Source organism: Hyperoodon ampullatus, assembly GCF_949752795.1.
Source record: "Hyperoodon ampullatus genome assembly, chromosome: 18".
Taxonomy (NCBI): Eukaryota; Metazoa; Chordata; class Mammalia; order Artiodactyla; family Ziphiidae; genus Hyperoodon; species Hyperoodon ampullatus.
The window spans coordinates 56911976-56936111 of record NC_136931.1 but is presented as its reverse complement, the minus strand read 5'-3'; the positions used below and the strand labels follow the sequence as shown (position 1 = coordinate 56936111).

Genomic DNA, 24136 nt, shown 5'->3' with positions numbered 1-24136 from the left:
CCCTTAGGGTTACCAGGGCCTGGATTTGAACCTAGGACTCTCTGTGACCTTTAGCCACTCCAAGGAGCTTCACCTTCTCATTTATAAGCTCTGGCTCAGAGGGCAGTCAAGTCTTCAAGAATCGGTGCCTGGTACACATTTTCTTCAGAGGTGCATTTTCTGGGCTCCAGCCTGGTTCTGGGGTTGGGGGCAAGGGCGTCATTTCCAGATCTTGATCTCTGAGTACTCGGTGGTGTCCTGGTCTTGAAAGTTGTGGGTCCTCAGCCTTTGGAAATTGAGGGTGGCATAATGGAGCTCCTGCTCCTTCCCTGAGGTGGAGGTGGCCGGAGCTGGAGTCTGGTAGTCTGAGGGGCTGTCTGAACAGGATTCATTGGGGTGACCCTGAGTGGGACGAGAGAAGAGCTTCAGAGCTGGCTGGTGAGGTCTGGAGAAGGGAACCTGGGGCTTGAGGGGGGCAATTATTCCCTTATCCATTTCACACCCATTTCCTGAGGATTCACTCATTCATTCACTCACTCATTCATTCATTCCTTTAATCATAGTGGTCTGTTCTTCTTATTACTCACCCCACTGAATGCTTACAACTTCCCTCCATGGATGATATAAGTGTTATCTTCATTTTACAGTTAGGAAAACAGACTGAGTGAGCAAGGTGAAGTGATTCTTCCACAGACAAGATCCCTGACCTTGGACAGTCTATGAGGACAAGGAGACTGTATGAAATTGTTGCACACTCAAAACTTATCGAATTGCAAATTGTGACTTGATGGACCGAAGCAGGGTGCTGTGGGTGAGAGTCACAGAGGTCTGCAGGAGACCCGCACTACCCTCCAAGGGCTCACAGTGTGGTGGGGACAAGCCTGTGGTTATTACAGGGATGCGTGATGACAGTCGGTCTGGTATAGGGCAGGGGAATATTTAAATGACATAAATTGGCATGACATAAAAAAAGAATGAAATAAAACAGAAACAGACTCACAGACATAGAGAACAGACTTGTGGTTGCCAAGGAGGGTGGGGTGGGGGAGGGATGGATTGGGAGTCTGGCATTAGCAGATGCAAACTATTATATATAGAATGGATAAACAACAAGGTCCTACTGTATAGCACAGGGAACTATACTCAGTATCCAGTGATAGGGCTTCCCTGGTGGCACAGTGGTTAAGAATCTGCCTGCCAAGGCAGGGGACATGGGTTTGAGTTCTGGTCCCTGGAGGATCCCACATGTAATGGAGCAACTATGCCCATGAGCCACAACTACTGAGCCTGCACTCTAGAGCCCAAGAGCCACAACTACTGAGCCTGTGAGCCACAACTACTGAAGCTCTTGCACCTAGAGCCTGTGCTCCGCAACAAGAGAAGTCACCACAATGAGAAGCCCACGCACCACAATGAAGAGTAGCCCCCACGCACTGCAACTAGAGAAAGCCCGTGTGCAGCAACAAAGACCCATGCAGCCAAAAATAAATAAATTTTTTAAAAAAAGAAAGAAAGAAAGGGGCAGGGGGAGGGTGGGAGGAAGGAAGGAAGAAAGAAAGAAAACAGAGGAAGGAAAGAAGGGAGAAAGAGAGGAAGAAAGAAAGAAAGAAAGAAAGAAAAAGAGAAATCTCAATAATTTGTATGTTTATGTTGACTGTTGATGACATGATGTTTGAAATAACACTTTGGCTACGTTGGGTTAAATAAAATATTATATTAAAATTGATCTCATGTTCCTTTCTACTTTTTTAGTGTGGCTAAGTGTTAAGTTATATACATGGCTCGCATCATATTTCTGTTGGATCTAGACGGTGGGGAGCAAGCACAGGGTGACCGAAGGACAGCTGTTAGGGGAATTTCTTGCCGAGAGCTTGTTCGGGGAGGAGAGATGAAGCCAGCAACCCAACAGACAGAATGTGAGGGCTCAGCAGGGAAGGGGCCAAAGGGAGATGAGCTTTGCTAAAAGGAAGATGGACAGGACTTGGGCAATTCTTGGCTCTGGGAAGTGATGGAGGGGGACGAGGAGAGGGTGCAACAGGAAATTCAGGAGGAAGAACAAATTTGGAGGTGGGGAGGAGGAACTCATTTTCTGAGGTGCTGAGTAAGCTGCTATGGCCCCTGTTGGGGGAGAGGTGTCCAGTGGAGACACTGGATGGAAAGTTGCCCACATCACACACCAGAGAGATGGAACTCAACGCTGGACGGACGCCATCTCTGCTTGATGCCTTCTCCGCTGACTTCTTCCTGTAGATCTTCACTCTGAAAAGGGAGACCAGGGCCTTTCAGCTTGGTGGACTCACTGCACGGAGCCGAGAAGGACTGGCTGAATGCAGGCTGGCGTCCAGCTGCAGAGACCATGACCAGAACACCCGTTCCCTCCTCCAGGACGGCTGGCACCAGAGTCCACACTTGGCCAGGATGTCAGGAGGCTACATTCCTGATGCCGCTTCAACTAACTGCCCTCCTTCCTGGCTTCATCACTCTACCAGGGCGCTCAGCTCGGAGCTTTGAGTTTTGAAAAATTCTTTGAGTCTCCCCCTCCTTCGCCCCTTGCCCCCCATACCACCACCTCGGGAAGTCTTGTCCCAAACTGGGGCCACCACTCACACAAAGAAGATGAGGCAGAGGCAGAGAGCTAGCAGGGCTGTGACGCCAGATCCCCCGATGGCCCCCCAAACCACACCGGTCCTGGGTGCTGGCCTCCCTGCAGATAAGAGACGTGAGGTGACCTCCAGTCTCCCTAAGCAGGCACCTAAGTGACCAGCCTTCTCAAATCCATGACCCACGAGTGTGCCCACTTCTATCCAGGACTCTGTCCTTTGTCCTCCATCCTTCTATATGATTGTAGCCTCCTGTGTCCCCAGCCCCCACCCCAGCCAACCGACAGAGGACCCTGAACTCCAGTTTCCCTTTTGCCCTGAATCAGGCCCATTTCTCTCCCTCTCAGTATCTTCTAGGATGCAGACTCGTGTGTCCCCTTTCCCCGGACACGGCCCTTCATAGCTCCCAGACCTGGCAGCAGCAGGACAGTGGCGCTCTGGGCCCCGTGGCCGTTCAGGGCCTCGCAGCTGAGTCTGAGGCCAGAGCTGAGCCCCTCGCGGAGGCTCAGGGAGCTGTTGGCCCAGGGCCCAGCCGAGCTGGAGGTGACCTTGAAGGAGGCGTTGCTGAAATTCCCCTCCAGCAGCCCCTCCCCCAGCCGCCAGCGCAGGGAGGGCGCCGGCTGAGCTCGGGAGGAACAGTCGCAGTGCAGACCCTCATCCTCCTGGGCGCAGGAGGGGCCCAGCAGCTGCGGGGCGTCTGTGGGGAGAGATGGGAGAGATCAGAGGAGACTCTCCCCTCCTAGAACCAGGCGTCCTTCCCTCAGGTGTGTTCCAACTCACTTTTCACAATGAGGCTCAGAGATGCTTCTTTGGAGCCCAACGGATGCTGAGCTCGGCAGACATATTTCCCATGGTCCCCCAGTTCCACCCGGGGCAGCTCCAGGACCCCAGGGTTCGAGGAATTTGAGGGGCTCAGGGTCAGGCTCCCCCGGGTCCAGCTCATCATGGCAGGAGGGTTGCTGTCGGCAACACAGTCCAGGCGTAGGAACTGGCCCTCCTGGACTGAGAGAGATAGGCTTTTGCCCAGAGTTTCAGGTCCTGGCAAGACAGAGAGAAAGGTAGCTTCAGTCTGCCTGTCTGTCTCTGTTTCTTCCATTGCCTAATGGCTCATATCTTCCTTTTTTGTAGCATTTGTCAATTTCCTCTGTGTAAAAACTCCCATCTTGGCCAATTTCAAGCACCTAATTTGAAGCCACTGAACCCAGAAGTGGGAAAAGATGGACACGATTGCACAACTGGCTCTCACCAACCAGTAAGAGCTAATCCCAGTACATCACTGGATGCAACTTAAAAAAAAAAATGGCGAGAGTTCCCTGGCGGTCCAGTGGTTAGGATTCTGTGCTTCCACTGCAGGGGGCATGGGCTAGATCCCTGGTTGGGGAACTAAGATCTCACAAGCCACACGGTGCGGCCAAGAAAAAGGGCATGTTTTTGCCTAGCAAAATCACCATACACTAAGTCAAAAGCCCATGATTAGGCTGGAAATAAATCCTTTCAACTAATACACAGATGATTGCATTAATATGAAAAGAGTTTCTTCAAATCATCAAGAAAAAGACCACAAAGAAGTACGCATGGGGCTTGCCTGGTGGCGCAGTGGTTCAGAGTCCGCCTGCCGATGCAGGGGACGTGGGTTTGTGCCCCGGTCCGGGAAGATCCCACATGCCGCGGAGCAGCTGGGCCCGTGAGCCATGGCCACTGAGCCTGCGTGTCCGGAGCCTGTGCTCCGCAACGGGAGAGGCCACAACAGTGAGAGACGCGCGAACCGCAAAAAAAAAAAAAAAAAAAGAAAGAAAAGAAATACACATGGTTTTTAAACACAATGAAAGATACTCAACCTATTCACAAAATGATAATGCAAGTTAACATGATAGTGTATTCACTTATGGAATCAGCAAGGATTCAAATGTTTAGCAGGTAAATAGACACATAGCAGGGGGTAGTGTAAACAGAACAACTTCCATGTAGCTCCGTTTGGCAATATCTGTAGAAATTACAAACATACCCTTTGATCTAGGACTTTCTTCTCTCTCAAAAGTTATCTTCCAGACCCACACATTTGTCTTGTCTTTGCAAAGGATTGGAAACACCATAGTTTTCTACTAACAGGAGACCTGTTAAGTACTTTATCTTATAATATGCTTCTAGTTGGAAAGCCATGGGGTCACCACTAAGAACGAAGAAGGTTTCCTATGCACAGATACAGGAAAATCTCCGAGATATGCCAAGGTTGAGAAGAAGGCGAGTTCAGTTTGTAGAAAGGTACCAACGTCACTTCCTTCGTTGTGACAAATATGCCATGTGGATGGAGGATTTTAATGATGAGGTGAGAGATTTGTGGGAAGTCTCTGTACCATGTGAGTCTAAAATTACTCCACATGGAAAGTTTATTAAAAAATAATAATAGAGATGCAAAGCATGTGGGTAGTATGGTCTGCATATGTGTGTGTGTTTTAAAATGTATATGTGTAGGTTATATTCGAAAAGATAACCAAGAGGGGAGATACACAAGTGCTGAAACTATTTTATTCTTATTAAATTTTGCTAGGGACTGAACTATGTTCCCCTCAAATTCATAGGTCAAAGCCCTAACCTCCAGTATGATGGTACTTGGAGGTACTTGGATGGGTCTCTGAGAAGTTATTAGGGATAGATGTGGTCATGAGATTGAGATTCTCACGATGACATCAGTGTTCTTATAAGAGATACCAGAGAACGTAGACAAAAAGCAGCCATGTACAAGCCAGGAAGTGAGCCTTCACCAGGAACCCAATCAGCCAGCACTTTGATCTTAGACTTCCCAGCCTCCAGAACTGGGAGAAATAAATTCCTATTTTTTAAGCCACCTAGTCTCTGGTATTTTATTATGGCAGCCTGAGCTAACACACATTGTATGCTTATTATTTTATTTTATTTATTTTTTAAACTACGTTTTATTTTTTGTTTTATTTATTTATTTTCTTTGGCTGTGCCATGCGGCATGCAGGATCTTAGTTCCCTGAACAGGGATCGAACCTGAGCCCCCTGCATTGGGAGCGTGGAGTCTTAACCACTGGACCACCCGGGAAGTCCCGTATGCTTAAACAATAACATTAAAATGAGGGAAGGAAACTGAAGGAGTAGGTGGGGTCTAGATCCTAAGGAGAATGAGGGCAGGACATGGGACAAGGATGCAGCCCTGGCAGTGGGGACAGCCACGTCCAACAGACAAGGAAGAGGCCACGTGATACCCCATGAGAGCAGGGTCAGCGAAAGGGGGAGGCCAGTTTGTAAGCTGATGAGCCAGTGGTGGCTTTCCCCCCTCTGCTGTCCCCACCCCAGGCCTGAGCCTCTCTGCCGCCTGAGTTCTGACCCCCAGCTCTGCTCTGAAGAGCAGAGACACTTCCACTCCCACCACACCCCTGGAGAAGAGAGGTTTACACCTACCTGTGCCTTCTTTCCGGAACACTCTGATGGTCGGCTTCTGGGGTGCATCTGGACAGACAGACATAACTGTCCCCTTTTCGGTGGCAGGAAGGTAGGCCTTGGCCCTTTTCCCCCAGAAACATTAGAAACAGGAAAAGGGTGGAGCAGTGTCCTCTTTCCCTCCTCCCCAGTTCCAGCTCGCAGGGCTCAGCACGCAGTAGCCCAGGCCCTCCCTCCCCTCCCCAACGCCCTCCGCCCTCAGGGACCCCGCGTCCTGGCCCCGCGCTCACAGGACACGTTGAGCCTGATGGTGCTCTCGGTGCTCACGCCAGCTCCGGGGAAGGTCACTCGACAGGTGAGGTTGGTGCCATGGTCCTGGGGCCCCAGGGTGAGGGTGAGCACTGAGGAATGGGGGCTCTTGGGGTGCAGGGAAGTGAGGGCAACCCCGATCCAGGAGAAGGTGTGGGGTGTCCCCCTCTCACAGGCCCATGGCACTGCACAGGTGATATTCCCGGGGCGGCCAGATTCTAGGGGCCCCTGGACGTGGATGTCGGGTGTCTGTGTCAGAGCTGAAGAGGAGAGAGAAGCAGACCCAGGCCCTGGAGGGGGGACCCCGAGCGTGCCCCTCAGAGCTGTCTCTGCCCCAGGCCAGCCGCAGCGTCCTGTCCTCCTAGGTCCCCTTGGGCCCCTCCCAGGGTGAGAAGACGGGGGGTCCCCTCCCAGCCCTGCCCTGGGGGCCCTCAGGGCCCCTGTGTCTGTGTGTCCTCTCCTTGACACCATCCTTACCTGTTACATGCAGGAAGAGCACGTTCTGTGTATAACTATATTTCACATAAGACCCTCTCTCCACCCTAAAGAAGTATATCCCCATGTCTCTCCACTGGGCATCTCTGATGTCCAGGGAGCATCTGTAGTTCCGGGGGTCTCCAAGGAGGTAGAATCGGCCCTGGGTGTCCGTCAGCACCTCACGACCTGGGTTGTTTGTGGCCACTGGGGCATCCAGATTCACATTGGCCCCTTCCTGGAACCAGTAGCCGTGAGCTGGGACAGAGTTGTTCCATTTTTCCCGGGGATAGTAGAAGGAGCAAGGCACGTGGACACACAGGCCCTCCCGCACCGTCACGGACTCCTGCACATCCAGCCAGAATCTGCCATCCTGAGCCAGGGACCCTGCGGGGGAACGAGGATCAGCCGCAGCCCCTGCCCTGCCCACCCCTCTCCCTGAAGCCCACTCACCTGCCCACAGCAGGGACAGCAGCAGCAGCGGTGGTGGCAATAGCAGCATCTTTGGGGTAAGAGTGATGGGACCTTTGTGTCACAGGATTGAGAGGAAGCCCCCACAGGAAGCCCAGAGCTGAGGTCAGAAGGTAACCGACCACAAAAGAGGAACTCAGCACCCACATGCTGCCAGAGCTGTGTGGACCTTGGAGGGTAACCACTTCTACTTTCCATATGAGGCCCTGGTGAGGGTCACAAGCAGCAAATACAGCCCAAAGGTGTCTCCCGGATCCCTGTCCACAGCCTGTGCCTCCCACACCTCTGTCCGCAGGAAATGAGGCCGGTCAGTCCCCGTCAGGTGTGAGATGCAGGAGGTGCAGCCGGGGAAGCTCCATGCATGAAAGACGGGGATGGGTCCTGCCAGGGTGAAAGAGGTGGTGATTAGTTACTGACATTGTAACAGGGAAGAGCCAAATCTGACTCCATGTTGGATCTGTTTCTTTCACTTTAACCTTTGCTTCCCGTTGCTTTTGTTCACTGAAAGGATACTGTCTATACATAATGGCCTGCCTCGGGGGAACCCTGCCCCTCTGCCTGAAGGTTAAACCAAAGGGCCTTCGTTCAGGGAAACATCTGGACCCTGTTCCACCTGTGGCTGGCTGCAAGAAAGAAGAAATTAACACATCCCCTCCCGGAGGCTGGCCATTCCAGGTGATATTTGAAAAATTTATGGCCTTTTCATTTTACTTCCTCATCTCCTCTCCCTCTCTGTGCTGTAAAAGTAACTGGCATCCAAACACCAATAAAATGGTTTTTCAGAGACACTAGTCTGCCATCTTCTAGGTCTCCCAGCTTTCCGAAAAAGTTGTAGTTCCTTCCCTCGACACTTCGTCTCCGATTCATGGGCCTGTTGTGAGGTGAGCAGAGTGAGCTTGGACTTGGTAACAAAACGAACATGACACCGGCACAGGAGCACCTCTCCTTTCAGGGGAGTGGAGTACAAGGCAAGAATGCGACAGACTTTGTCTCCATCCTTGAGAACTTCTCAAACGCCCCGGCTCCTGCTGATACAGTGTGAGATAGGGGCAGTCCAGAGAGAGGCTTGGAGGAAACCCCATCACTCTATGCAGCTAGAAAGCGAGTTCCCAGGTATAAATGGACAGAGAGGTTGGGACCAGGATCCAGGAGGGTGGTCACAAGGACATGCTCCTACAGGTGGTCCTGAGGCTTCCTGACCTGCTCACAGCCCCCTGCCCCAGGCCTCCCTGGTGTTGACTGCACACGCCAGGCTTGGGAGCTGGGCATTGGGAGCAAAATGACAGCCCAGCGTGACACTGGGGGATGCCAGGTTTTGGAGAGGTAGGTGGGCCCTGCCCTTCTCCTTTCCAAGCCTCAGTTTTCTCATCTGTCACATGGAAGGGTCACAATGTCCCAGCCTCGTCTGTGGGAGAATCTGATACAAGGACAGAGGTGGGCGTTTTCTACACTCTTCTGTGGCTGTCATGCAGGTCAGGTGTCTGGCCCTGCCCATTCCTCAGGGGTCATTCTGAGCCCCACCCTCAGCGAGAAGCTCGTGGTGGTCAGCACTTCCCTGGGGCTTCCTCACCTGAGGCCTTTCATGAGGGGGTCAGGGGCACAGGCTCTGCTGCAGATGGCTCTAGGCTTGAGCTTGGTTCCCTAATGCTTGCTGTGCCACCTTGGGAAGGGGCTTAACCTCTCTGTACAGAGGTGTGCCTATGCTCACATGGTGTTGGAAGCTGAATTGTGTCACCCCCCAAATTCATATGTGCATGTCCTAACCCCCAGTACCTCTAAATGTGATTGCATTTGGAGACAAGGCCTTTAAAGAGGTAATTAATATAAAATCAGGTCATTGGGGTGGCCTTAATCTAATAGGACGGGTGTCCTTGTAAGAAAGACAGATTAGGACACAGACACATACTGAGGGAAGACCAAATGAAGATACAGGGAGAAGACGGCCATCTACAAGCCAAGGAGAGAGGCCTCAGAAGGATGTATATACATGTATAACTGAATCACTTTGCTGTACAGCAGAAATTAACACAACATTGTAAATCAACTATACTTCAATTAAAAATTAAAAAATTTTTAAATAATAATAATAAGAAGCCAGCCCTGCTGACACTTTGATCTCAGACTTCCAGCCTCCAGATCTGTGAGAAAATGAATTTCTGTTGTTCAAGCCGTCCAGTCGGCGGTACTTCCTTACGGCAGCCCTAGCAAGTGAACCCACGGGGTCACCCCGAAGATTCGATGTGCTCGTACAAGTGGACTGCTCAGAGCAGCCTAGAGCAGCCCAAATTGACACGGCCCACACAGTGGCCAGTGGTCAGCCTGCAGGATGGGGCCACTCCGAGGACAGGAGGAGAAAAGGGAATGAAAGAGGTGGTAACCCGAGGACACCTCGGCTTCTCCTCCTGGTCTCAGAGTGGCGGCAGTGAGAGGTGGCGTGAAGCGACATCTTAATTCCCTGCCCAGGAATTGAACCTGGGGAGCCTGGATGAAAACTAGGAATCCCAGCCACCACACCCCCTGGCTCTTGCCCCAGTGAAAAATGCATTTCTCACGGAGGTGAAACTGTAAAAACAGGTACAAAGTTTATTATTAGAGACACAGCACGACAACAAGTGGGAGAGCACACAGAGAAACAGTTTGCTTAGTTAAGACAGAAGCAAGGCGGAGACGCACACCCGGAGGGAAAGGGTGCGGGCCTCCCCCTAATGAGGAGGAGCCCCATAAAGAGGCAGTTAAGTCATTCATATTCAGCAGTTCTTCCGTGTCTTTGTTTACCTTTGGCCAATTATCTGGTTTCTTTTTCCACACCTGACCTGCCCTAGGACCCTCAACAGCACGCATGCGCAGCTTTTTTCCAAGATGGATTCCAGCCCAGAGGTCTATGGGACGGACTTAGCATCACATATTGTGGGGCGGTGCCCCCTCCTTTTTGACCCCCAAGGAGCCTTTCTGTGCATATTCAATGTTTCCCTTGCCCCAAGGATGGGAGATGTATGACCTCTTGATCTTTTAACAGGGTTTGTCGCACTCTGTCCAATGTCTGGTTATTTACCCTATTTCTGTTGCTGGTTTTTATATTGAGATGCAGATCTCAAAAGATAGACAGGAGTCCAGTCATCACTATGTAGTCCTGGAGCCTGTTGGTCTCTTGCTTCAGGAAATGTAAACAGGAGGCTGGGAATGAAAGTCCGGCCTGGAGCCCATCTTCTTCTCACCCCAGGAAGTGTGAACAAGAGGCCAGTTGTAAATGTCTAGCCTGGAGCCCATCTATCTCCTGCCTCACTCCGTGCACTGGCTCTGATCTCTGCTGGCCCTTACGTCACTCTGGCCACACTTCTGTTCCCCTCCTCAGGCCAGGACGTGCTGAACAGGCCTCTGTTCGGGCAGGTCCCTCTACTGGCTGAGCTGGTCGCCGCTCCTGCACCCTGGGTGCCTTTCTCCCATCTGTTGAGCAGAGTGTCCTGTGGGGTTGAGCTGAGGTGAGGCCAACACTGGAGGAGAACCAGCCAGGGTCAGGAAGGGGGGTCGAGACACAGTCACAGTCGGGCGTGGCCGGGGCTGATGCAGCGGGGAGGACGGGGCTGTGGGGGCCCCAAGGAGGGAGAGAGGACACAACCTGGATGATGGGACAGGTGATCTCATTCCTGACAATAGGATGATAACCCTTGACTGTTCCTCAGTCAGGGTTTGGGAAACGGTGGGTCTGAGTGTTCCTCCTCGTTTGGCTGTAGGGACTGGGATGCCCTGACTCTGCATTGTTTTTCCAGTCCTGGGGTCCTAAACCAACCTGCCTTCTTCCTACCACTTTCCAGAATTCTCCTTTGGTTGTCTCTTGCATCATTCGCAGGGTTTATAGTTGTGAACAGAGGGAGAAGCAGGGAACAATGGGCCAATGTCATCTTGTCTGGATTGGAAGGCTAACCAACGACCTTTAATGTGTTGAGTCACGTCACGCAGGCTGACATTATCATAAACGAAAATCTGACTTAACTGTTCTTTCTGGGTGTAGGCGCCGGGTTTGGGCACCAGGCCTTTTCTTACACTACACCAGAATCTTTCATCTGTTCAAGTGTCATTTTAGAAACTGGGGCATCATGCATTATCCCTGCCATGGTTTTGGTGCTGCTGGTATATTTGGTGCAGTTTTTGCTTCAACTGATTTTCAGTAAAATTAGAATGTTAGGCTTTTTAGGAGGAAGTTTACAAGCTCCTGCTTCCCTCTACCTTCTCAACCCAGACTATAATTTTGAACTCACTTTGAAGGATAAGAAGGTGTTAGCCAGATGACTTCATGGGGCTGGGTCTTCCTGGAAGGAGAGATGCAGGTGCGCAAAGACAGTGAGGGATGCATCAGAATGCATTCTTAGAGAATGGCTTGACGGATAGGTGGTTTGGGATATGGTGATGGAGAAGCAGATTGGGTGAGACTAAGAATAACCTAGAACAGAGGTCAGAAAACTACAACCCTGGGGCTGCCTGTTTTTGTGAATAAAATTTTGTTGGCACACAGCCACATTAATTCATTTGCAAATTGTCTATGGTTGCTTTTGCACTACAGTTGAATAGTTGCAACGGAGACCATATGGCTTGAAAAGCCTAAATAGTTACCATCTGGCCCTTTACCAGAAAGGTCTCCTGACCCCTGACCTAAAATGTCAGGTTGAGAAGCTTGTAAATTATTCTTTTGGGTTGAGGAGAGAGCAGTATTTTGGCTATGGTCAGCTCTAAGATTTAGGAAATTCTCTAAATGTTATTACTTGATTTTGGCTATAGCAGGATTGTAGAAGACAGGGAGGATGGAAAGGGAAGATGTGGGAATGGAAAGAGATGGTGCTGGAGGTCAAGTCAAGGAAGGGATCCATGGGAGGGTTTTGAGCAGAGAGTGAGACTGACATGTAGCCGATGTGGTGCCTGGGAGAGGACATACCCAGCCTCTGGGTGAAATGTGCAAACAAACAAACAAAATGTTGCCTGCCATTTCAGTAAACAAAGGACATTGTCCGCCATTAAACCATCAACCACTGCAGTCTCCCCCAAAGGTGTGCCCTGAGGGGAATTCAGGACGGAGAACAACACGATACTGGCCCTAGATGGTTAAGGCGCATGTCTAAGGAATAATTTCCAATAAGCTCAGACTCTTGCATCTTCCCATACATAGAAAAGCTCTAAAAGCTCTAAAGTCATTACTTTGAGATGTCTGATTTTTGTGGTTAGACATCTTCTGATGTTCGACTACTTTTGTTTGTTTTCAGCAAAAACACCTTTATATCCTGGCTCCTCCCTGACCTCTTTGTAGCAGCTCCTCAGAGCTATGGGAGAGGCTGTCTCCCAGGCTATAGTCCTCAGTAAGATCCCCAAATATAACATAACTTGCAACTTTTAGGGTGTGTGCTTAGGTCACAATGTATTAAGACTTCTGTTGCATAGTTTGCACTTTCGTTTTATCCTCACAACCACCTTGTGATGCTGGACTTCTCACATCCATTTCACCAAAGCAGAAAACCAAGATGTAGAGGGGTAAGGTGTCTCGCATGATATCATACTCTTAATGAGTGAAAAAGCATGGAGTTGATGCCAGGTCTCTCTGAATGCAAAGCCTAAGATAGTTTCCAATATAGTAGGAAACTCACTAACAGTAGTTCATAAACCCATCACCTATGGGGATGTCAAGTCTCTAAGGATTAGCCTATGGGTCCCCCCTTCCTGTAGAGGATATGGACGCTCTGGCTGAGGCTGATGCTGCATTCGGTTCCTCACTTGGTCCTGATCTCCGTGTATTCTGAGTGGGTGCTCTCCTGAGGATGCATCCTATGAAAGGTGAGGGAGGCGTAATGCAGTTCCTGCTCCATCTCCAAGGTGGGGGTGGCCCCTGCCGAGCTTGTGGGGTCAGGAGGATCCTCTAACTCGGACTCTTGCTGGTGATCCTGTATGGAGGGCAAAGGAAGGGGTCAGATCAAGGTAGTTTCGGGGGGAGAAGGGTCCAGGAAGTGAATTTGACTCTGGGACAGATCATTTATTCATTCTTCCATTCTGTCACCAAACGTTTCTGAAGGTTCCGTTTATTCAGTCATCCAACAAATATAATGCTATGGATTGTTTTCCAGGTCTACTGAGCACTCACACAGACCTATGTAGAAAATATTACTATGTTACAGGGAGAGAAACTAAGTCTCAGAGAGGGTAGGTTCTTCCCAAGGTCACACATCTATTGATCACAAACTCAACTCCTGGCCCTCTGAGGTTTCCTGTGTACCCAACGTTGGATACACAGGAGGGTGTTTATGGAAAAACTCACTTCTCCTGTGTGTCTCTCCTTTACTCTCACACTATTATCACACTCACAACACTTCTGGCACCAGATGTGTGGGTTCTTTGTACCCCCACACCAAGGAATTCTCCCACACCAGCTGGGTGTCCTACAATGTAACTCAATTCTGATACTATCTGCCTGGAGATAGTGTCAGATCCCACAGGTTAAGGGCTCAGGCCCATGAGACTGCCTCCCCCCCCCACTTCAGATGTCAATCACAAGTCCAGGTTGTCACCTGTGCTTCTGACCAACTGGCTATAAATCAGAGGTTCCTATGACCTCCTCCTCAGGTTTGATTAATTTGCTAGAGTGGCTCACAAAACTCAGGAAAACCGTTTACTTACTAGATTACTAGTTTATTATAAAAGGATAGAGCTTAGGAAGGCATGAAAAGTCCAATGAAGAAATACACAGGGCAAGGTATGTGGGAAGGGGTACAGGCTTTCCATCCCCTCTCCAGACACATCACTCTCCCAGCACCTCCACTTGTTCACCAGCCAGAAGCTCCCTGTACCCCATACTATTGGGATTTTTATGGAGGCTTCATCATGATTAAGTGATGCATCTCTCCAATGCATCAGGCTTGTCCCAACCTCTGAGCCCAGCACTTGTGGCTCCCTCTGTTTAGAGCCCTTCAACGACTCTCTTTCAGGGGCTCACACTGTGTTCCTTCATTTCCTGCAGGTGTTTTCTCAAAGACTCCCACCCCCAGGACTCTCCCTCCCATTCTTCCATTGCATTTCCCTCCATAGCTCTTATTTCCTGTGTATTTTCACTACTTACCTGTTCATTGCTTTCACCACAACCGCCCCACTCCCCTCTCAATAAATGTAAGTCCTTGACAGCAAGGGACATTTTCCACTTGTAACATATGTCTCCGTAAAAATGCAGGTATTACCCAATGCTCAGAACAATCAACAAGTGGGAGATAGTTGCTGAAGGAATAAGTGAATGCATGGGTGATGGATTTGCTCAAAAACCTCAGTGATGGCCACATTAGTCATAGCCCAAGAAATAAATGAAAGTCAGGGTTCAGAGGATGAGCATGAGTAGGGCTGGTTGATACGGACATGTGAGGAGAAGGGGACAGATGGGCAATGATTCTGAGATGCAAAAAGCTTACTTTGCTTGAGCAAGCCTGTTTGGATGAAGTGCATCATTAAAGCTGACTCTGGTTTTCCTGCCCTAAATGTCAATCAAGTTGTTTGGCAGTGTGGAGAAACAGTGCATTTCAGACTTGGGCAGGATGGGACGACTGTCTTTGATGCAGGTAATACAGATGCAGGTAATACAGATGCAGGTAATGCAGATGCAGGTAATGCAGATGTTTGGGGGAAGGTGGGGAGGCTTCAGCAGGATAAGAACTAAGTGGGGAGCTCAGCTCAAAGGGAGTGTTTGTATCAAGCTGTATTTAGAAGAAACGCAGACATGCTTTGCAGTGTATCAGTGCAGGAAGAGGTGATGGGGGAAAGGGCTAGATCTCTGGCTGGGAATCAGGAACAAGAGTACCATTGATGAATTGGAGAACCCAGCAGAAGTATGTTTAGGGATGTATTAACCATGTGTTTCTGATGTTTTGACAACTGGGGCTTTGTTAACCCTCTAGGGATTGCCCCTGCCAGTGCTAGTCAATTTCTAGAGCTTCTAAGGGATCTGCCTGCAAGCTTGCCCTTCATATTGCAAATCGATCAGCCCAAACCACTTCCTTTATCAAACTCTTACTCTCTGGACCATTATCCTCCTGCTCTCATCACCCTGGGGCCAGGTACCAGACAACTAGAGACAACCCCTACACCCCAGAGCATTCTGAAATCATTCAAACAAGACAGTCCTCAGTCTGCTTACCCTGCCTGTTCCTTCCCACATAAACCACAAAGTCTCTTGCCCAGGTTTCCTCCTCACTCCCTCTGCCTCTTGACAGACCCTGGTGCTGCTTCTCATGGCCCTGCATGGTGTGGCATGCCCCCTCCTCTTGGGAACTGTAATACCTGTCTTTTTTGTGGCAATCATCTCCTGATCTGTTGACCTCACATACAGGAATAATAATAAATCCTACACTTTCAAAGAAGCAGGAAGGGAAAGAGCTCATTTCTGGACATGCTGAATGGAGCATGGCTGTGGGCCACCCCGGGAGACATGCAGGGCAGGCCGCATTGCCAGGATGCCCATGTCACTCACCAGGGAAGGTGGCCCTGTGGCAGGGTGGATGTCCTCCATACCCACTGCAGTCCTGGCTGCCTTCTTCCTGTAGGTCTTCACTCTGATGGGAGACACTAGGGTCTGTGACACAGGTTATCTCTTTTGAGGCTGGAGTGAATGACTAACGCAGGTCAAGAGTAGGGTGAGCCCAATATATCCAGAGAAAACCATAATTCGAAAAGATACATGCACCCCAACGTTCATAGCAGCACATTTACAATAGCCTGGACGTGGAAGAAACCTAAATGTCCATCGACAGAGGAATGGATAAAGAAGATGTGGTATGTATATACAATAGAATATTACTCAGCCATGAAAAAGAACAAAATAATGCCATTTTCTGTGACATGGATGGACCTAGAGATTGTCGTACTGAGTGAAGTAAGTCAGACAGAGAAAGGCAAATGTCATATGATATGGCTTATATGTGGAATCTAAAAAAATGGTACAAATGGACTTATTTACAAAACAGAAATAGAGTCACAGACGTAGAAAACAAACTTATGGTTACCAAGGGGGAAAAGGGGTGGGATAAATTGGGAGATTGGGATTGACATATACACACTGCTATATATAAAGCAGATAACTAATAAGGACCTACTATATAGCACAGGGAACTCTACTCAGTACTTTGTAATGACCCATATGGGAATAGAATCTAAAAAAGAGTGGATATATGTGTATGCATAACTGATTCACTTTGCTGTACACCAGAAACTAACACAACACGGTAAATCAACTATACTCCAATAAAAATTAAAAAAATAAAAATTAGAAGTGTAGAGGGAGCCCAGGAGTCTTTATAACAAGACTGTAACAAGGTCCCTCCTCCCTCCCGGCTTCTGGATCTGGGACCAGGGCTGGGAACACACTCATGCCTGGCTAGGTGTCTACTAGCTGGATCCTCACTACCCCTGCACCACCCCACCCTTGCTCTGGGTCCTCACAAGCCCTCCAGGCCCTTCTTCTCCTCCACTGGCCCACACCCAACCCAGCTCACGTGAAGAAGATGAGGCAGAGGCAGAGAACAAGCAGCATGGTGACACCAGCTCCCCCAATGGCCCCCTCAATCACTCCTGCCCTGGTCCCCGATTTTCCTGCAGACAAGAGAGACTTGGGGAGAATTCCAATGTTGATGAGCAGGCATAAGTCTCCTCCTCTCCTCAGCAGGTAGAGAGGGGTGCCCCTCCCTTCCCACCGAGGGTTCAGCCCCTAGGTTCCCCCACCATTTGTAGGACCTCAGCCTTTTCCAGAAGGACACAGTCTATGCCACACTTCCTCTCCAGCCCACGTACTCCCAACAAACTTCAGCTCTTCGTGGAGTCAGCTATTTCTCCATCCAGGGTCTCTCTGCAAAAGACTCCAGACCTGGCCACAGCAGAGCCATGAGGCTCTGTGCCCCGTGGACATTCCAGAGAGACAGACAGACAGAGAGCACTGTGGGATGCTGAAAGGCCTTGTCTCTCCTTCCTTCCTGGGAGGATGTCTAAATCTGCTCTCCTGGCCTCTATTGACCCTGTCACTCAGGGTCCACGGTGATCTACTGTGCCTTCAGAAGGAGGTGGAAGCAGGAAGCTTCTCAGACCTCCAGGTCAGACCCAGACAGCTCTCCTGGCCCTGCCTGGTGGCTCCCCAACACCCAGGGCAAGGGATGTGCGTCTGGGCATCACCTGTCAACAGTTTGGTGGGCACTGCTGAGAGAGCCCTAATGGGGCTCACTGTCCAGTTGGGGGGCCAGATGTTATGACGAGTGGGAATACAGCAGTGAGGGGAGCGCTGGGCTCCAGAGAGGGGTCAGGGTGAGGGCTGAGCGGCTGACAGTCAAGAAAATGGCCCAAAGAGATGTTGGGACAATGAAACTATTCTGTATGATACTATAATGGCAGATACATGTCATTATACATTTGTCCAAACCCATGAAATGTACAACACCAAGAGTGAACCCTAATGTCAATTATGGACTTTGGTTGAAAATGATGTGTCAATGGAGATTCATCAGTTGTAACAGGTACCCCCTGGTGGGGGGAGGCCGTGTGTGTGTGGGAAAGTGCAGCGGGGACAAGGGAAGTCTCTTTACCTGCTGATGAATTCTGCTACGAACCTAAATCTGTTCCTGAAAATAAAGTCTACTTAAAAAATGCCCCCCCAAGGCCTTCGGTGACTGGAGAAAGATAAAGACCATATCTAGAACGGGCAGGGAGGAAGGTGTGGGTCACATTGGCAAGACCAGAGTCGGAGGATACTGCAGGAAGAGACCTAATGGGGGCTTCTTGTGTCCACACCCGACCTGCACCATTTGAGCTCTGAAAGTGCAGCTCTGACCCAACCTGGAAGAGACCCCACTCCAGCCAATGCCCCGTGGATGGGGGAGGGCTCCTTCTTACCTGTGCCATCCCCTAAGCACACATCTCTTGCTGGGCTCTGTGGAGCACCTAGGAATGGAAGACAGAATGTCCTTCAGTGAGAGGACTGGGGTGAGATAAGGGTAGGCATCCCGCACACACACACCCAGAAGCCACAGAAATGCAGGAGGGACAGGGCTTCTGTCCTTCTAGGCCTCCTCCTCAGCCGGGTCTCCAGGGCAAGAACACCAAGCATCCCCAGCCTGGCCCACCTGCCCCCATACCCTCACGCCCCGGGCATCATGGTGCAGCACTCACAGGTGACATTGAGCTGGATGATCCTCTCCACGATCACACCACTTGTGGGGAACTTCACCTGACAGGTGAGGTTGGTGCCATTGTCCTGGGGCTGTGGGGTGATGGTGAGCACTGAGGAGAGGTGGGTCCTGGGGCCCAGGGAGGTGAGGGCAGCTGACGTCCAGGAGAAGATGGGGGGCGTGCCCCGCTCACAGGCCCAGGGCACAGAGCAGGTCAGGTTCCTGGGGCGGCCAGACTCCAGCGTCCCAGAAATGAGGATGTGGGGTGTGTGCATCAGGGCTGTTGAGGGGAGGGGGAGACGGGGTCAGGAGGAGGATTAGAGGTGCAGCCCTGAGATAAGCTTCAGGCTTTGGTCCAGCCCCTCTTTCTGAGCCCCCACTTGCTTTACCCCCGACCCCTCCCAGGAGGGGGTCCTATCCGAGTCCTGCCTTGGGGCTCCATGTCCTTCCCCTGAGGCCTCTCCCGGACCCCACTCCTTACCCGTCACATGCAAGGAGAGCTGGTTAAACTTATAACTCCATAACGTACTTCCTCTTTCCACACGAAAAAAATATGAACCTTCATCCCTCCTCCTGGCGTCTCTGATGTCCAGGGAGCAATTGTTGTCTCCATGGTCCCCTAGGAGGTGGAATCGGCCTTGGGTCTCTTCCTGAACTTTACGATCTGGATTGTTTGTGGCCACAGGGGCATCCAGCTTCTCATCGGCCCCTTCCTGGAACCAGTAGAGGTGAGCTGGGACAGACTTCCCCCGGTATCTCCAGGGATAGTAGAAGGAGCAAGGCACGTGGACACACAGGCCCTCCTGCACCGTCACGGACTCCTGCACCTCCAGCCGGTAACTCCCGTCCTGAGCCAGGGACCCTGCGGGGGAACGAGGATCAGCCGCAGCCCCTGCCCCGCCCACCCCTCTCCCTGCAGCCCACCCACCTGCCCACAGCAGGGACAGCAGCAGCGGCAGCATCTCTGAGACGGAGGGCTTTGGGGCGTCCTGTGTGTGAAAAGAGAAGGGGGAGGAGAGAGGGAGGGAAGGCTGCGGGGAGACCCACGGGAAGCGGGGAGGAACTCGAGACCCAGCTGTTCACAGAAGAGGAACTGCAGAGCCGGAGCTCGTCCCCGCCCCGCCCCGCCCCACCCTCACTGCACAGAGCGGACGGACAGCCCTCGGTCCAGAGACCCCGGAGACCTGCCCGGAGAGGAGCAGGCAAGGAGGAGACCCCTGTCCTGCCCCCCATCTCGGGTGGGTCCTTCCAGCACCAGAGCCTCTGAGGACACGGAGGCGGAGGACACGGTGAGCATCCTAAGGTCCTCCCGTCTGAGCACCGCTGTCTACACCAGGGAGCCGCTCAGCTCCTGTCTTGTCCTGGAGGGTCACAGCCTCACCTAGACTCTCGGGTGGTCGGTGCTGCAAGATGTAGGGCTCTTTAGGGTCTGTGTGAGCGTCTGGGGCAGAAGACAAGAAGGGGCTCCTGGGAGACGTGAAGGCAGCAGCCAATCATCCATTCACTCCTTCACCCAACACTGAGCATCTTGGGCTGGTGACCTGGAGACCAGAAGGGATACGGCTGGCCTGGTTCCTGCCCAGGAGATGCTCCCACCCAGTCCCATCACTTCCTCCCCAAACAGGCAGCACTGTCGGGCTTTAGAGCTGCATCACTGGTGAGATCGCCATGTGTCCTGGTAGCATATTAGGTATTTTCTAAAAATATGATATGGGATTTTTTTTAACTTCTACTATGCTCATTCACAAACTTTCAGTGACATCTTCAGAATAAAAATCATGTAGCATCTTCATGTAAAACAAACGGGCAAGCACATGTTCTATGTTAGTGCAAAGGAAATTTCTTTCTTTTTTTTTTTTTTTCGGCACGCGGGCCTCTCACTGCTGTGGCCTCTCCCGTTGAGGAGCACAGGCTCCGGACGCGCAGGCTCAGCGGCCATGGCTCACGGGCCCAGCCGCTCCGCGGCATGTGGGATCTTCCTGGACCGGGGCACGAACCCGTGTCCCCTGCATCGGCAGGCGGACTCTCAACCACTGCGCCACCAGAGAAGCCCGGAAATTTCTTTTTTTTTACCGAACCTCCAAATTATTATATTTTTCAATTTAATTTAATTTTTATTTTGTATTGGAGTATAGTTGATTTACAATGTTGTGTTAGTTTCAGCTGTACAGCAAGGTGATTCAGTTATACATATACATATATCTATTCTTTTTCAGATTTTTTTCCAATATAGGTTATTGCAGAATATTGAGTAGCGTTCCCTGTGCTATGCATTGTCCTTGTTGATTATCGATTTTATATACAGTAGTGTGTATGTGTTAGTCCCAAACTCCTAGTTTATCCCTCCCCCATCCTCTTTCCCCTTTGGTAACCATAAGTTTGTTTTCTATATCTGTGAGTCTGTTTCTGTTATTCATATAGTTATTATAGCTTAGTTATTCATATAGTTATTCAATAGTGCTGTTCATAGCAGCACTATTCACAATAGCCAAGACATGGAAGCAACCTCAGTGTTCATCCACAGATAAATGGATAAAGATGTGATATATATATATATGAATATATATAATGGAATATTACCTAGCCATAAAAAGAATGAAATAATGCCATTTGCAGCAACATGGATGGACCTAGAGATTATCATACTAAGTGAAGTAAGTCAGACAGAGACAAACATTATATAATACCACTTACATGTGGAATCTAAAAAATAATACAAATGAATTTGTACAGACTCTCAACCACTGCGCCACCAGGGAAGCCCCTATTTTTAGTTTTTTAAGGAACCTCCATACTGTTCTCCATAGTGGCTGCACCAGTTTACATTTCCATCCACAGTGCAGAGGGGTTCCCTTTTCTTCACACCCTCTCCAGCATTTATTTGTAGACTTTTTGATGATTGCCGTTCTGACTGGTGTAAGGCGATACCTCATTGTAGTTTTGATTTGCATTTCCATGAGGATCCTTTTCAAATGAAAGTTCAATCCTATCTCTGCTCTCCTCATAGGCTTCCGGATACTTGCACTGGCCTGGAAGCCCTTCAGATAATTGTCTCTTAGGTGAACACAGAACCCACTTTCTTCCACTTTCAAGTCTTGGCTCAAACATCACCTCGGGCACACTCTCAGAAATAGAAAATTGCCTCCCCAAATGTCACCTGTTCTTTCCCTGCCTGATGCTTCTCCAAACACATATTACCATCAAACAGACTCAATATTTTTTCTTATTTTTTTTAATGTTTCTATCCTTCTTGTATCCAGAAGAACAGCTTCTTGATGACAGAGATTTAAAAAAAAATTTTTATTGAAACATAGTTATTTACAATGTTGTGTTTAATGTCTGCTGTCCAGCAAAGTGGCTTAGTTATTCATATACATATAATACATATTCTTTTTCATATTCTTTTCCATTATGGTTTATCACAGTATATTGACTATAGTTCCCTGTGCTGTATAGTAGGACCTTGTTCATCCATTCTATGTATAATAGTTCACATCTGCTGACCCCAAACTCCCAATCCATCCCTCCCCCCGCCCCCCAGTAACCACAAGCTTATTCTCTATGTTTGATGACAGAGATTTTTGATGCTGTGTCAGTGATGCCCCCTGGGAACCTCCAACAAGGGGGCACAGAGTAGATGTCCAATAGTACTTGCTGAATAGTCTATAATTAAGTGTATGCCACTCTTCCACCCAAAACCAGACAATGAAACACACACACACACACACACACACACACACACACACACACACACACACGGTGACATTTAAGACTGAGCCTGAGGATGCTCAGGACTTGGAGAGGCAGGAATGGGGAGGGAAGGATGTTTCAGGGGAAGGGACTGCACATGCAAAGTCTCAGAGTCACAGAGGTCTGGCCAGGCTGGGTGTGGAGATGTGCGGAGATGCAGGGAGAGGAGGGATCTGGGTGGAGAGTCCAGCAGGGCAGAGCCCGCCAGGGCTTCAAATCCAGCCGGTGGTGTGTGCACCTTGGTCTCTGGCCGTGGAGAGGAAACACAGCTGTTCCTGCTGGGCAGCAAGTGGATGGTCATGGCCTCTGCGAACAGTCCAGAGGCCTGTGTTTCCCAGGGAGATGGAGGCAGGAGGTGGGTGGGTTCAGAGACCCAGGGAAGAGCTGAGGCTGCTGGAACGACTGGCGTCAGGTTGGGAAGGAGACGGGCATCAGGACGAGCTGTGCTTAGGAGGAAGGACGGACAGCACTTAGTGATTATTGGATCCTGGAGAAGAGAAGCGAGGATGAAAGGGGGCAAACCCCGTCCTTCCTTCTGGCCTTAGAGACGGGGGCCGCCACCTTGTCATCAGCGTGACAGGGAACCCAGCAGAGAAGTGAGTTTGGGGAGGAAGATGGCAGCTCCACTTTGGGTACGCTGAGCGGAGCAATCCTGGGCGCCACTCTGGGGCAGGTGTGCAGTGGGATGTTGGGTGGTAGGATGCCGACATCACTCACCTGAGGGGTCACCTGGAATGGCGTTTGCAATAGACGCGCCCACTGCCGGCCTGGCGTTTGCATCTGACACGCCCCCTGTCATTACTACCATCTGGTGGCCACAACCTGAACTTCTGCTTCTGCAGATTTCCCACGTGAAGAGGTGGTCCAAACAGCAGCTCAATACAGGTTTCTATGAAAGAACGCTTGAATAAATGGATGAAGGCTGTTCCTCTCCACCTAATTCAAAGTGAAAAACTGCTCTGGATCTTGCATCCCACATCAATCTTTTCTTTAATGGAGGCTTTTGCTTTGGGCAGCACCTCCTTTACTCAAGGTTAACACGTGCAACTGTTTCTCTTGCTTTTCACATGCTCTGAGCACCTTGTACGCGTGTGCCCGGAGATGACTGATTCACACAGACTACTGTTTATACTGTGGTGGGAAGAGCAAATTGTGTTTGGTATGAAGGCAGGACATAGGTTTGTATCGGTGTGCAGTAAGGTTCTGTTACAAAATTTCCTGTGTAGCAGCCATGAAACGCCCTCCTCTCTCTGCAGAGGTTCCTGGAATGCTACTTTTTACCAACCTCCCATCTAGTGCAGAGCAAGCCAAAACAGAATCTACTGTAAAACCGCAGTTCACCAAAAGAGGATGAGGGAGGGCATTCTTGCCTGTTTGAGACCACCCTCCTTTGGGAATTTTCAGAGGCAGAAATTCAGGTTGTGGCCATCAGATGGCAGTAACGATTCCTCAACTTCTAGTCTTAAACCCAACAGCTTTTGGAATCAGGTGACAGGTTATCTGAGACTTGTATGATTAGCCAGATGTAGTCCAGTTATGGTTGAAGCATGTTAGTGTAAGCATTTAGTGTCAATTAATTACTGTTCTAAATTATTTACCTACAACAGATCCTCTGAGCCTTACGACCGCCTGCCGAGGTCAGTAGTAATGAGCCCTTTCCATTTACCAGGTTCAGAGACGTCAACTCATTTTCTTTCTTTTTTTTTAAGCTGCTTATTGAGATATAATTTATATATGAATTTATATATCATATAGTTATATATGATATAATTTATAAACATGGGACATATTTAATGTACACAATTTGATGAGTTTGGACATATGCATTTACCTGCGAAACAAGGACTGCAGTCAAAATAAGAAAAATATCCATCACCCCCCAGAGTTTACCTGTGCACAGTACTGGTAACTACAGGCTTTATGTTGTACAGCAGATCTCTAGAACTCATTCATCTTGCGTAACTGAAGCTTTATATCCCC

General features: G+C 49.9%; 1 protein-coding gene across 1 annotated transcript; it reads right to left on the bottom strand.

Moving 5' to 3' along the window:
- Positions 1–198: 198 nt before the first annotated feature.
- Positions 199–22955, bottom strand: LOC307066914 (sialic acid-binding Ig-like lectin 5; the record flags this gene model as incomplete). The annotated part of the gene is made up of 19 exons (XM_079724134.1): positions 199–381; positions 2157–2238; positions 2587–2683; positions 2992–3276; positions 3360–3617; positions 6006–6053; positions 6275–6553; positions 6771–7269; positions 10729–10819; positions 12996–13162; positions 15727–15808; positions 16748–16844; positions 18132–18179; positions 18408–18686; positions 18888–19268; positions 19335–19395; positions 19478–19590; positions 19788–19847; positions 22874–22955. 19 exons carry the CDS (start codon positions 22953–22955, stop codon positions 199–201), a joined length of 3192 nt encoding a protein of 1063 aa, XP_079580260.1.
- Positions 22956–24136: the final 1181 nt, after the last annotated feature.